This window comes from Podarcis liolepis (assembly GCF_965112155.1).
Source record: "Podarcis liolepis genome assembly, chromosome: Z".
NCBI lineage: Eukaryota > Metazoa > Chordata > Lepidosauria > Squamata > Lacertidae > Podarcis > Podarcis liolepis.
Genome location: NC_139570.1, coordinates 2,024,569 through 2,037,481, shown reverse-complemented (window position 1 = coordinate 2,037,481; position 12,913 = coordinate 2,024,569). Strand labels below are relative to the sequence as shown.

Sequence of the window (12,913 nt, the reverse complement as noted above, 5' to 3'; positions counted from 1 at the left end):
TTTTGGTTTAACTTGTGGAGGTGCAGCCCCTGATAGTCCAGATGGTCCAGAAGGGCCAGATGTTGAGGCTCTTCGCTGCAACGCAGTATCTGTCCGAAAGGATCTGCCAGACCTAGTAGTTTTTTCCTGAATCAACTCTGACTTTCCTCTTCCATCTGCCATAACACTCTCATAGAAGTCCAAGGTTGATCCCACGGCTAGAATTTGTTTTGGAATGGAAAATTCCCCTAGCCCAGTTGCTATTGTAGCAATGTCAAACTTCCTCTAGGGGGACACAGTAACAGTCAAAGCTAGCAACTTTAACAAGAAGTAGTCCTTATAAATCCCCCAATTCACAAGAAAACAACAGTTTCAGTTGCACTTAATCAGTTACTTTAAAGCCAGGAGAAGTCCAGAAACACTGTATCTCTCTTGCAGAGTTAGCTGTCAAAAGTACTCTGTTTACCGATAGTGCTTTTCACAGAGTGGCATTCCTTGTCTCAGGGCAGTCCGTTCCCAGGTTCTAAGTGGTGGATTTTAGCTTCCTTTCCCTCTTTTTTTTTTTTGCAGATAAATACAGTTCAAACCTTCCCCCCCTCCTCTCCTGGAATCTGGAGGGGAGATCGCTTTTCTGATGTTAGGATTTAAGTCTTTTTTCAAACGTCTTTCAAAGTTTCCGCTTACAGTCTCTTTGCTTTGATCTGTTTACAAGAACGGAAGGCAGACTTCCTGTTTATGCCTTCCCGCTTCGGTGCCGAATTAAGTTATTTTTCCCTTTAAATCCAATTTTATCCTACTCACAGGTAGTTGCTTTCGAAGTCAAATTGTCCCAGGAAAAAGTCATCGCTCTCCGATAACGGCTGTGCGGCTTCACTCCGCAGAAGAAGCAGTCGACTCTCAGCACCGCGCCGCTCACCCTGTTTCGCTCCGGAGCCCATAGAAGGGTCCCTTCGCAGTTGGGGGGGCGCAAAAGTGCCCGCCGAGTCCTCACGTTCACAGGCTTCACCCGCCTGTGATTTTTGAAGGGTCCCCGCTTTGCCGCAGCGGTCAGACCCGATCCCGCGGAGCTGGTCCCTCAGAAACTCAGAGGGAGTCCGCCATTACCGATGGCGCTAACCCGGAAGTCTCAAGACAGTCAAAATATTTGCACCATCCAAGGTTGTATTTATTTATTCAAAACATTTATATACTTCTCAGCCATTAGCACTTCTAAACATACAATAAAAATTCAATATTCAACACTACCTTAGAATGCCTGCTGGAACAAAAAAAAGTCATGCAACAGTGGGCTGCCTGCCTTAATCACAGGCAGGAGGGAGTTCCACAGGCTTTGGCCCATGGTACTGAATGCAGTCTCTAGCAGTTACGAGCCCTGCATCTGAGCCATCCCCTGAGGCCCTCAGGCTGGGATATGAGGGATATATTACTTGGCCGTTGCCAATTCTTAGCTTTCCCTGTGGACTCCTGGCTGTGGGAGACTGGAGCCTTAGCCAGGCTGCATTCAGGCACAGTGAATTAACTTGGCATGATGATCCCTTAAGTGCCCCCTCTCTCCTCCCCCTCCCACACTTCCTATGATCTAGGGAAATGTTGCATGTGGCAGGTCTGCATTAAGAGCCCTGCCAGCCATGGCAGTTAACCAGGATGGCTTTCTTCCACCTCCACAGCTGGAGTCAGTATTGCTTCTGAACAGCAGGAAGCCACAGGAGGGGAGAGTTGCTCTTCTGCTCGGGTCCCACAAGAGGCATCTGGTTGGCCACTGTGAGAACAGGATGCTGGACTAGATGTGCCATTGGCTGGATTCAGCAGCAGGCTCTTCTTGTGCTGTATATAATCCTGTTTAACAAACCAATTACACCCTCAGTGTCTGCAGCAGCCAACATGTTGCCACTCTTTCATGATATAAGGTAAAGGGACCCCTGACCATTAGGTCCAGTCGTGCCCAACTCTGGGGTTGTGCACTCATCTCGCTCTATAGGCCGAGGGAGCTGGCATTTATCCGCACACAGATTCCAGGTCGTGTGGCCAGCATGACTAAGCCGCTTCTGGTGAACCAGAGCAGCTCACGGAAACACCGTTTACCTTCCCGCCAAAGCGGTACCTATTTATCTACTTGCACATGACGTGCTTTTGAACTGCTAGGTGGGCAGGAGCAGGGACTGAACAACGGGAGCTCACCCCATCACGGGGATTCGAACCACCAACCTTCTGATCGGCAAGTCCTAGGCTCTGTGGTTTAACCCACAGCGCCACCCGTGTCCCTTTCATGATATACATGCATAATAATTTATTGTGAAGCTTCCGCAAATGAGGCCCCGGCTGTGATGAGGAGATCTGATTTTCCTGCTGGGGATATTTTGCCAGGATATTTTGCCACTGACAAAATTTCCTCCTTGCCCCTATCCCAGCCTCCACATTCATCATGAATGTGGGTGCAGTGCAAAGGTGCAGGTAGCACAATCATTATGGACATCTATTGACCAGTGCCTGAGCCATCACTAGTGATGACCCTCAGGATCTCTTCCAACTCTACATTTCCATTATTTCATCTATGATTTAATATGAAATACAAGTAACTTTTAATCCCTGCCATGCCATTTGAGAAACTTTACTTACTTACTTACTTTCAAGCTTCTTTAGAGGGCACAACTCCACCATGTAAGCAACCCTCTATCATTTTCATAAAGTAGACAAATAAGTGAGTGGGGACCATTAAAAAAAACTTTCCCCAAAACCTTCTGTATAGCTGCTGAGACCCAGTTAAGAATAACTGGGACCCAATTAAGACTCCTCACTTGAAGTCAGACACTTGGTCCATCTCGTGGCTGTTCAGAGATTAACCTGGAGATATTGGGGATTGGACCTGAAACTATCTGCTTGCAAAGCAGAAGACAGCACCACTGAGCCAAGGCCAGGGCAGGTTTAATCCCCAACCAGCTGAATTCAACTTGGTTGGGAATAGAAACTCAGGGCTCTGCCTTATACAGTCAGACCATTGGGCCACCTGACTCAGTATTTCTTTTTTTAACAAATAATTTTTATTAAAGATTTTATTGGTTTACAAAAGTACATGCCTTGTCTCTTTTTTCAGATTGTACAGTCTTTCTTATAAATCAGTTACATTTGTTGTGAGACATTAGTGTTGAGTACAGTATAAGGTTGGGGAAGAAGAGTGGGGAGAGGAGGGGTGGGGTGGTGAGGCTCGTATTCTTTTGTATAATGTGTGTGGGGGGGGTTGTGTCAGCATCAACTGGGTAGGTTCTCTTTCTCTTCGTTTATTACATTGTCTTGGTATAGTGAGAGGTGTTAGGGTCCCAGGGTGTGGTTGGTTGTCTGTGGTTGGCTGCAGTGGGGTTTGTTTGCATTTGTGAGGGGCGGGGGGGGGATTGTTGGGTCAGGTAAACCAAAAGATTGATTCCTATGCTGTCGATGGATTCTTGTCATTGTCTTGTTGGGCTGTGTATGTGATAAAGGGGAGCCATACTGGGTTGAAGGCGTCCTCTTCTGTTTGTCCCCGTGTCAGTTTCACTTTATTGGTTAGTTTTTCTAATAAGGCCGTTTCCCATACAATCTGATACCACTGGTCCATGCTTACTCCTGACAGATCTCTCCAGTGTCTGGCTATGAGGCTTCTGGCTGCTGAGAGTAGTGGGTTATAAGCTCTGCATAATGTGAATGGTCATTATGATCTTGGAAGATGTTCAGTAGGGCTAATTCCAGGGTGAGTTCTAATACCTGTTAGTTTTTTGTAGGACTGCTGTCCAGAAGGGTTGGATTTTGGGACATTCCCACCACATGTGGAGGTATGTGCCTGTGGATGTGCAGCCTCTCCAACATCTTGGTGAAGTTCCTGGGCGTATCAGCGCCAGTTTCTGTGGTGTTAGGTACCATCGCTGAGATGGACTTAAAGGGAGGTTTAGGCCACATTGTAGTCCATTGTATGGGGTTAATTTCGTAACCTATGCCGTGCTCCCATTTGTTATTTGATTGCATCAAGGGGGGTTGTTGGGTTTTGGAGCAGTATTTTGTATATAGTGGATACCATCCTTTTGCTGTGTCCCTCTGCTCTGAGAAGGTTTTGAAGGTGGTCAAGGGGCTAGTGGCTGCAGATTTTACTGCTGGATTGTTTAAGAAGGCATGTAGTTTATGGTGTGTTAGCCAAAGTATTTGGGTGTTGGTATGGGTCTGTTGTTTTTGTAGAAGTCTTTTAGACAGTGTGGGCCTTTGGCTTGCCAGGTTTTTATCTGGAGAGTTTGGAATAGGTAGGTTAATTGTCAGCATCGCCCTTGAGCCAGTGCCACTAACTGGACTCATCCACTTCAGCCCGGCTGGGCTAGGCGAGCTGGGTAGCACTTCCAGAGACCACCTTCTGCACAGGAACAGGTCAAAGTGCTGTGGACTCACAGCTTACAGTTGTGAGCACCGGATTCACTCCCACAAGAAGACAGTCGTCGCACAGCAGAGTACAGCAGAGTCTAGCAGAGTATATAAACAACTCGGAGAGCAGCTCTGTAGAATATCTTCTTTTATTCTATCTACAATTATAATACAACTATATACAGAGCTAAATAGGTCTAAGCATAAATGAATGCTGAACCGCACTGAGTGTCTGCAGCTGCTCTTAGCAGCAACCTTATCTAAACACACAATTTCTCTTTAACACTCTCTCTCTCTCCGACACACTGACTGACTCTTTGATGTGGTGCTGGAGCAGAATAAGTAGAGAGCAGAACACGCCTCCTCCTCTCTGGAGAATCAGCAGACTCCTCAGGAGATTCTTGGATATGGGAGGGGTGAAATCTCCTCAGATTTTACTGCTGGATTGTTTAAGAAGGCATGTAGTTTATGGTGTGTTAGCCAAAGTATTTGGGTGTTGGTATGGGTCTGTTGTTTTTGTTCTTTTAGACAGTGTAGGCCTTTGGCTTGCCAGGTTTTTATCTGGAGAGTTTGGAATAGGTAGGTTAATTGTGGGAGGGTGCTCATTTTGATCATGGCTCTTTTGTCTGAGAGGTTGAATTTGGTGTTGTTCCATTTCCTCAAATCTTTGTTGATTTGTCACCACAGGGGATTGTAATTGTGGAGATATAGTTTGTTGAGGTTTCTGGTTTCTTTGTACCCCTAAGTATTTGAATTTGGTGTGGCAGAGTTTTAACTTTGTGATGTTGGTGACAGCCTCAGAATTTGCAAAGTTTACTTGTAGGTCTGACACTATTGCAAATGTGTTGAGTTCTCTGATTAGAGAGGTTACTGTGTTTATGGGGTCTGGTGTAGTGACCATCAGGTTGTCTGCGAAGAGCCCTAGTTTATAGGTTTTACCTTTTATTTCCACACCCTTGATACCTGGGAATGCTCAGAGTCAGATTACTAGGGGTTCCAGGGCCAAGATGAATAGGAAGAGAGACAGTGGGCATCCTTGTCTTGTGCCTCTTGGGATTGCTATGGTATTGGAGTCCATGTTGCTAATTCTGCCTTTTGCTGAGTATTATCTAATCCAGTGTTTCCCAACCAGTGTTCCGCGGCACACTAGTGTGCCGCGAGATGTTGCCTGGTGTGCCGCGAGATGTTGCCTGGAGGGAGGCGGGCGAGTCCAAAAAAGGTTGGGAAACACTGACTTAAGTTTCTCTTTCAAAAAGGAAACGTGGGTTAAAGCGGCGACGCCGCCTCCCACTCACTTTCCTGCTCTGGCTTCCCTAACAGTTTTCCGAGTTGTGTCACTGGATCCAGCCCCCTTTTCCACATGTGACACGGGGCTGGAGGGAGGGAAAGAGGGCTTTACGTCGCGCACAAAGGCAGCCTCCTAGAAGCGCTCTGGGCCGGCACCGTTTTGCCGAAGGCGCCGGAGGACCCCCACCCTCAGCTCCTTCAGAAAGGAAGCCCCGCCCCTCGGCTCCCTACGCCGCCAGGGAGCTCAGCTGACTGACGAGGACATTCTGCGGTGGCGGCCGCCGCACAACCACCGCAGTTGCTGGCAGCGTCCGCAACGCGCAATAAGTAACAGCGCCTGGTGCTGCCAACTCTTTCTCTCTCTCTCCCGCCCCCCCCCGCCCCCAAGCTCTCGCGCGCCCCGCGTCAACATCGCCGCGCGCAGCTTCCCAAGCTCGAGGCCAGCCGCTGCACGCACGCGCCGGCTTGCAATCGGCTCCGGTTGTTGCCTTTCTCCGCCGAGGTCGGTGGACCCCGAGCCTAGGCTTCCTTCCCGCACCCCGCTTTCCGAAGACCGCACACCAGTTGGGCCAGTACATATTCCCCTCCCGTGACTGGAGCGGAATAGCCCTTTCTCTTCTTCCCCAACCCTTGTCGTTGGAGGAGTCCCTCTGTCCCTCGCTTTGCTGCCTCCTCCCCCCCCCCACCCCCAAAGCTTGGAGGTTCCCCGGCAAGGGGGAGGAAAAAAAATTGAAACTTACACTTTCGTGCGTCCCTCCCGGCGTGACGCTGCGCGCTGATGTCACGGGGCTGTAATGGTGGTGTGCCTTGAGATTTTTTTAATCAAACAAGTGTGCCTTTGCCCAAAAAAGGTTGGGAAACACTGATCTAATCCAGGGTTTCAGGCAGAGGCCTCTCTCCCAGTCGTTCCTGGAGATGCCAAAGTCTGAACCAAGGACCTTTTGCCTGCAAAGCACTCTGCCACGAGTGCAGCCCTTTGAGTGTTCATATGAAGTGTTCCATCATCGTCAAGCATTTCAGCTGCTGAAAAATGCCACAAACCGCCATGCCCTGAAGCTTAACATAAAGAGAAATTTACTGGGCAGGGGTTCCTCATGGAAGTGGCACCTTGCCCCACTCCTTGCACATCTCTCCACCTTCCTATGCCCAAACGTCAAGCTTGGATATGTGGATATTGGAACCATATATGTTTTGACCTTCTGTGTGTTTAGGCCTCCACATATGCAGGACCCCAGGGTTCCAGTTTATGCAGGGGCCCATGAATAGAGAATTCACTTCTTCAGATGCCCAAGCTCTGCAGCCACTTATACTCAGGGAAGCTTCTTTGTGGGAGTAACGTGTTAAAGGGAATATATTAAAAAATTGTCCAGTGGCACCTTAGAGACCAACTAAGTTTGTTCTTGGTATAAGCTTTCATGTGCATGCATGAGGGACGTTTATAGTTGGAGTCCCCTCGGCTTTCGGCAATCCTGGTGCAGATGCATATGAAGTTGCATTGCACCATCCTCCCCCAACCCCAGTGCCCTCTGGATGTTTTGGACAACAGCTCTCAAACCATCTGTGGTGCAAAACATCTGGGAGCCAGCAGGGTCGGAAAAGGCTCACCCATGCAGAGCTCTCTAAAGACCAATGTGACCCACATTCTCAGGATGCCAGTTTGGTCCTGTTTACCAGCCCTGAAACCTACCAGACATCCACTAAGAGATTCCTGACCTCATCCAGGACTTGTAACTAACAAGAGCCACAAAGCTAGTTATTGTGAAAGATTGGTTGGGAATATAACCTGAGGCCCCTTTTCTATTCCAAAAGACTTGCTAATTCAGATTCTCATTTATTGTAGCCATTTAGCTTCCAAGTGCATCGTGTGCCGGGGGGGTTTCAGAGGTTTGAAAAGGAAAGGCAGGGCCTTAATGGAACCTATTTGTTGCAATAATATGCTGTGCGGAGCAAAAACGATGATGTCTGGGTCGGATATGGAGGGGCAAGGTGTGAACAGCTGTTGGAGGTACAGAGAAGCTGAAATTCAACTGATTATTGGTTGAAATTCCTTACATTTCTAAATGAGAACAGCCAGACAGGATGCGCTCCTTGTCACTGTTAGCAACCTTTAAAAAAACATTTCTTTGCATCTTGTGTCTCCAAACCTTTGCAGTATTAAAGGAGATCTTTAAAGCTGCGACAGCAACAATGCATTTTTATCAGTATATTTAATGAACACTTTATATTGTTTTATGTAAAGTGGTATATAAGCAGGATATAAATATTGCTCAATAGATCTGGAATCTACGGGACCATAGGTTCACCGAGGACTGGAGTAAATTTGTAGATTATTTGAAAAGTATATGCGATGAACAAACAACGTTTGTCGGTTTGCAAGAAGTTCTGTGAAGGAGAATATTAGAAATATTGTAAAAAAGGGAGTAGGGAGGGGGAAGGTTTTCTAAAAGGCAATATTAAATTAGGAAATGCGTAAGAAAGAATTAAAATGGAGGATTCGCAGGAGAGCTGAGGGAAGTCCAAAAGAATGTATTTGTGAAAAAATTTGTTGTGTGTTTTTATAATTTCGTATTGTAAAATGAATAAAACTATTTATATATGTAAAAAAATATTGCTCAATAGATGAAGGAGAAAGAAAATAAACCCAAATATTTTTCTGACCCCTGCATCCCATGAACTTGCCAGAAGTGAAGCCACAGAGGAGGATCATGTGCCTTGAATGCAGGAGGTCCCGGGTTCAATCCCAGGTGGGACTGGGAGGAACACCATCTGAAATTCTGGAGAGCGGCTGCCAGTCAGTGTAGACAACACTGAGCTGGATGGACCGATGGCAGTTTTCTTGTTCCTGTGTTCCATACTATTGATCTGGATATTATCTTGCACCTACCTCTGCTTACAAATAAAACCTCACCCAGATGAGAGATCATGGCAGAACATAGACTCACAGAATTGCAGAGTTAGAAGAGACCCTGAGAGTCATCTAGTCAGACTCCCTGACATGCAGGAATATTTTTTCCCAACACAGGGCTCAAACCCACAACCCTGAGATTAAGAGTTTCATATTCTACCAACTGAGGCTTTATATCTCAGTCTTTCATTGGCTTGGGAAAAAGGCAGGCAGAGAAGCATGTTGCAAGATGTCTAAATTTAATCAGAAACAGAACAATATAAACAACCTATGGAGGTAATTGGGTTTTGAAAGGGATACATTTTAACTTGACCTTTTACCTGACAATATAAAGCTGCTTTTAAATGAGAGCTTTTTGAAGTGCCTTCCTTTGATTAAGATACTGGGTAACAGAGACAACAAGTTTAACATAAGGCATTAGAATCCTGAAAACAAGGAAGAACAGCAACCCAATACTTTGCACACTAAAAGGCACAGCTTAAGAACAACACATTAACAGAGAGTTAATTTTCTGTATGGTGATTACACTTTAGATTCAATATTTGAATATTGATTTTTGGCAAGCCTATCATTTTAATATTGTTAAATAACATTATTTTAATTGTTGCTTCTAATTATTCCTTTCTTTCAAATAATTTTATTGATTTTGCAATAATATAAATTAAATGAATTCAAGTATTCCATGCAGTCTTCCTTAGAAGTTTCAATGTTATTGAGCAAGTGATATAGCTTTCTTCCAAAAATATTTTATTTTTCAATTTCTCTATAATAAAGAGGTGTTTTTTTAAAGGGAAAACAAATTACCAACAACCTCTCCCCCCGGCAGCCTCTTGAACTGACACACACAGACACATGTTTACGTTTTCCGTTAAAAATATTTTCTGGTGCACACTATTGTTGGTGTTCAGTCATCAAACTCAACCTTTCCGTATCACATAAAAACAGGGAATTATTGCAAAAAATATTAAATTTTCCATATTGTTCAATAAACACTACAACCCCCAAGAGCATTAACTACCCCTCGTTACATGTTCACCTTTGCCACCTAACTGTGATTTCACTTTTTTTTTAATGCCAAAATGAGGCAGCAGCTAGGAAGCTCAGAGACATTCCAAGAGTCTCAATAACAAACTAATAACAGTGAGAAAATCCACTTACATCAACGACAAAGATCTTCTGGGAGTCATCCAAAAATTGGACCTTCAGGTGCAGCATCCTTGAGCAGGCAGCTGAGCAGTTGGCAAGATCTTGACACTCTGGAATGCAAGCGGCGGCTGCGGGGGGGGGGGGGCTTGCTCCTGTTCTGATTCATACAGGATTTCAGTCTCTGCAGGAGGGCAATTGCTGGCAACTGGAGCATAAGCAGGAAAGGGAAGGTGCTGAAGGTAGACACCAACGCCACCATCACAATCGCCAGGCAGCTAAAAGGGTTTCTTTTGTTTGCAGCTTTCCTGAGTTTCTGAAATGCTAAGAGACTAGTATTATGCTAAGAAGTAAGAAACTGCATTTCTCTAGAGATGCTCTGGGTTTGAACCAGTCCTCATTGCTCCATAAACAACTGAAGAACGAGGAGCAGCCACTTGTCAGACTCAGAATTTGAGAGAGTTCCGCACCTGCAGCTTGGACCTATATGAACTTGTTTTATTTTTGTTTTTTACCATGAGAACTAGAGATTTTTTAAAAAAGATTAGAGATGGAGAACCAGTGGACCTCCAGATATAAGTGGACTTCAACTCCAATCACGCATAACTCTTGGTCATGCCAGCTGGGCCTGCAGTGACCCATTCTTCCATCAGAATCTAGTTGATGACCCAGCATATAGCAACGTGGGAAAGGACTGCAGTTATCCATGGGCTTACAGGTACTGGTTATTTACAAGAGAGGAGTACTTTGTGTAAGTGGAGGCATGTTGAAGTCTTCTGCTTTTCTCTTCCTGCTTTCCCCCTTATGAAGCAAAATCCCTACATGACTTCTAAACCAGGTGGTGGTCTGAACAGATCTGCCCCACACTGACGAATGTTTAACAGCCTGAGTGGTTGCAGTCTTGTCTCAACAACACAAGAAATGTTATCTTCATCCTTCTGATGAGCCTGCCATCCTCAATCACACCAAATTTAACTTCTCTTTGCTGGAGAAATTGAATATTTGCAGCTTTTCCCTTCAAAGAACTCATAGAAGGAACCATCAGAGACTGGATGCACACAGGCAAGGGCAAAAGACACAAGGCACAAGGTTTTAAAAAGTACGGTAACCTTGGACCACATGTGTGCCAGATTTCTCTCTGTTGTGCACTTACATCTTAACAATTTTTATCAGGCAGCATTTATGGGGCTGGCTTTACAAAGACAGTTGGATGGGGAAATGTGTGACCCTGTTCCTTGAAATGAGGGTGTTATGCCCATAACATCCATGGAATAACTGCTGCCAGTCCGTGTGTAAACAATGCAGAGTTAGAGGGGTCTTTCCTAACAGAAGACAGCTTTCTAAGTTCCTGAAGGTGGAATATTTTAATTATTTTTTTCTGGAACAGGTTGCTTTGCAAGGCGACTGTGCCTTTGGTCAGTGGAAGAGACATTTATTTGCTTTAAAAGAGCACCATCTCCTGGTTATTTTTACCAAGCTGTCAGATTTTCAGTTTCGTGTTGTGTATGCGTTGGAGGCAGCCTTGCACTCCTCTGGGCTTGCACTCCCTTTAAATCCCAGTCCTCCTGCAGATGCTGGCTTCTAAATGAAGCTTCTCCGAATTAGCAGTGGACTAACTCACACTCAGAAGGGAACAAGTGGCTCTTCTTAAAGCATTCAGTGCTCTTAGTTTTATGTTGAAATAAAGCAGCTCTCAGAAGAGAGTCTAGCACCACCAGCCAATTAACACGAGCCTTGAACAAAATACAAGAGGACAGGTCTCTGCCTCCATTGGGCTTACAAAATTCAGAAGGCAAAATGGAGAAGGCAGAGGGAGGCAGATGGGTGAACGGGAGGTGAGCTAAGTAAGCCTGAGAAAGAGTGACCAGTCCAAGGCCACCCAAGGAACAACATAACCGAGTGGGGATTTGAGTTTAACCCTCACGGCAACCCTTAAAAACCAGTTCCCAAGATTCTTTGGGGGAAGCCATGTGTTTTAAATGTGTGGCGTGGTACACAGCCTCAGCTGAACACTCTTGATGGTCCTACCGAAAGGGATGCATATGCTTCCCTGTCCCACCTCTTGGTGGCAACGGCCTGTAGCTCAGCGGCAAAACATTTGCTCTGCATGCTGTAGTCACAGGTTTGATCCCTGACATCTCCCATGGAGTTGGGAGAGACTCCTGCCTGAAACCCTGGAGAGATGCTGCCAGTCAGTGCTGACAACACTGAGCTGGTCAGACCAAGGGCCTGACCTGGTATTTTGTACCACATCATGCACTTTGCATTATGCCACCCTACCAAATATCACATGCAGCTGAGGGCAAGTTAAGAAAAGCAGTTGTTGGGTGCTTGCATTTGAGAAAAGTTCACTGGTGTTGTTTCCCATTGGGTGTGGCCCTTTGTGCTTAGTCATGCTGAGAGCCCATTGTGTGACGCAGATGGCGGACTGGATTTCACAGTGAGCAGTCCTCACCCAGCCATGATGCACACTGGGCGAGACCTTGAAGCAGCCACACTCTCTCAACCGGAGTTAACGATAATGTGTCCGTGTACTTTGCACGAGGGCCCATTTTCCCACGGCGGAAGAGCAAGACAAACATGTTTTTTAAAAAAGCAATTAAAATATATATAATTTCCTCTTTGCTGTAATTTGCTCTGATCTTGCACAACTTCTGGCACTGTTTCTGTGGAGCGTTCTGCCACCTCCCTGTCCTTGGCCTTGTGGCAGGCACGGACCATGCCTTGAGCTGGATCTGTAGAGGAGGAAGTGGTTGAGCTCATGTCTGAGCGGAAACAGTTCCCTTTGCTGCAGAAGATGTGCAGTTTTGCCACTCACACCCTGGCTTGTGTGCTTTAAAAACAGGCAAAGGAAAGGCACTCTGGCTGTGTTCAGAGATACCCTTTTGCATAACTACATTTGCGACTGGATTTTTTTTAATCGTAACAAGGAAGGATGCGGCCAAACACGAAAAAAAATTAAAATGGTAAAAAAGAAACCCCATAACAATGTAAGACGCACAAAGCAAGGTTAGTAGCTCTGCCCTGAACCTCAAGCCCAAAGGAGAGCTCATGGGAGCAGTGGCGGAGCTTCATGCTCTGGCACTGGGGGGCGGAGAGCAGGCGGGGCGGGGCTGGCGTGTGTCCTGGGGGCGTGGCATGTCGCCTGCAGGGGCGTGGCACCCAGCGCGGGCGAAGGGGGCAGCTGCAATGGTACCCCACCAGGATCGTGCTGCCGGGGGC

The 12,913-nt window shown here is 46.2% G+C and overlaps 1 protein-coding gene across 3 annotated transcripts in view; it reads right to left on the bottom strand.

The window, feature by feature from the left end:
- The window catches only part of FRMD7 (FERM domain containing 7), a 44,688-nt gene extending 34,789 nt beyond the window's left edge, over positions 1–9,899 (bottom strand). For 2 of the 3 annotated variants that reach the window (XM_083486413.1, XM_083486414.1), the window contains exon 1: positions 9,707–9,809. In XM_083486413.1, coding sequence (XP_083342539.1) covers positions 9,707–9,763 — 57 coding nt within the window. In that variant the 5' untranslated portion in view covers positions 9,764–9,809. Of the gene's footprint in view, positions 1–9,706 lie in introns of all 3 variants that reach the window. The other variant, XM_083486415.1, reaches the window with a different exon arrangement.
- Between the last annotated feature and the right edge of the window lie 3,014 nt (positions 9,900–12,913).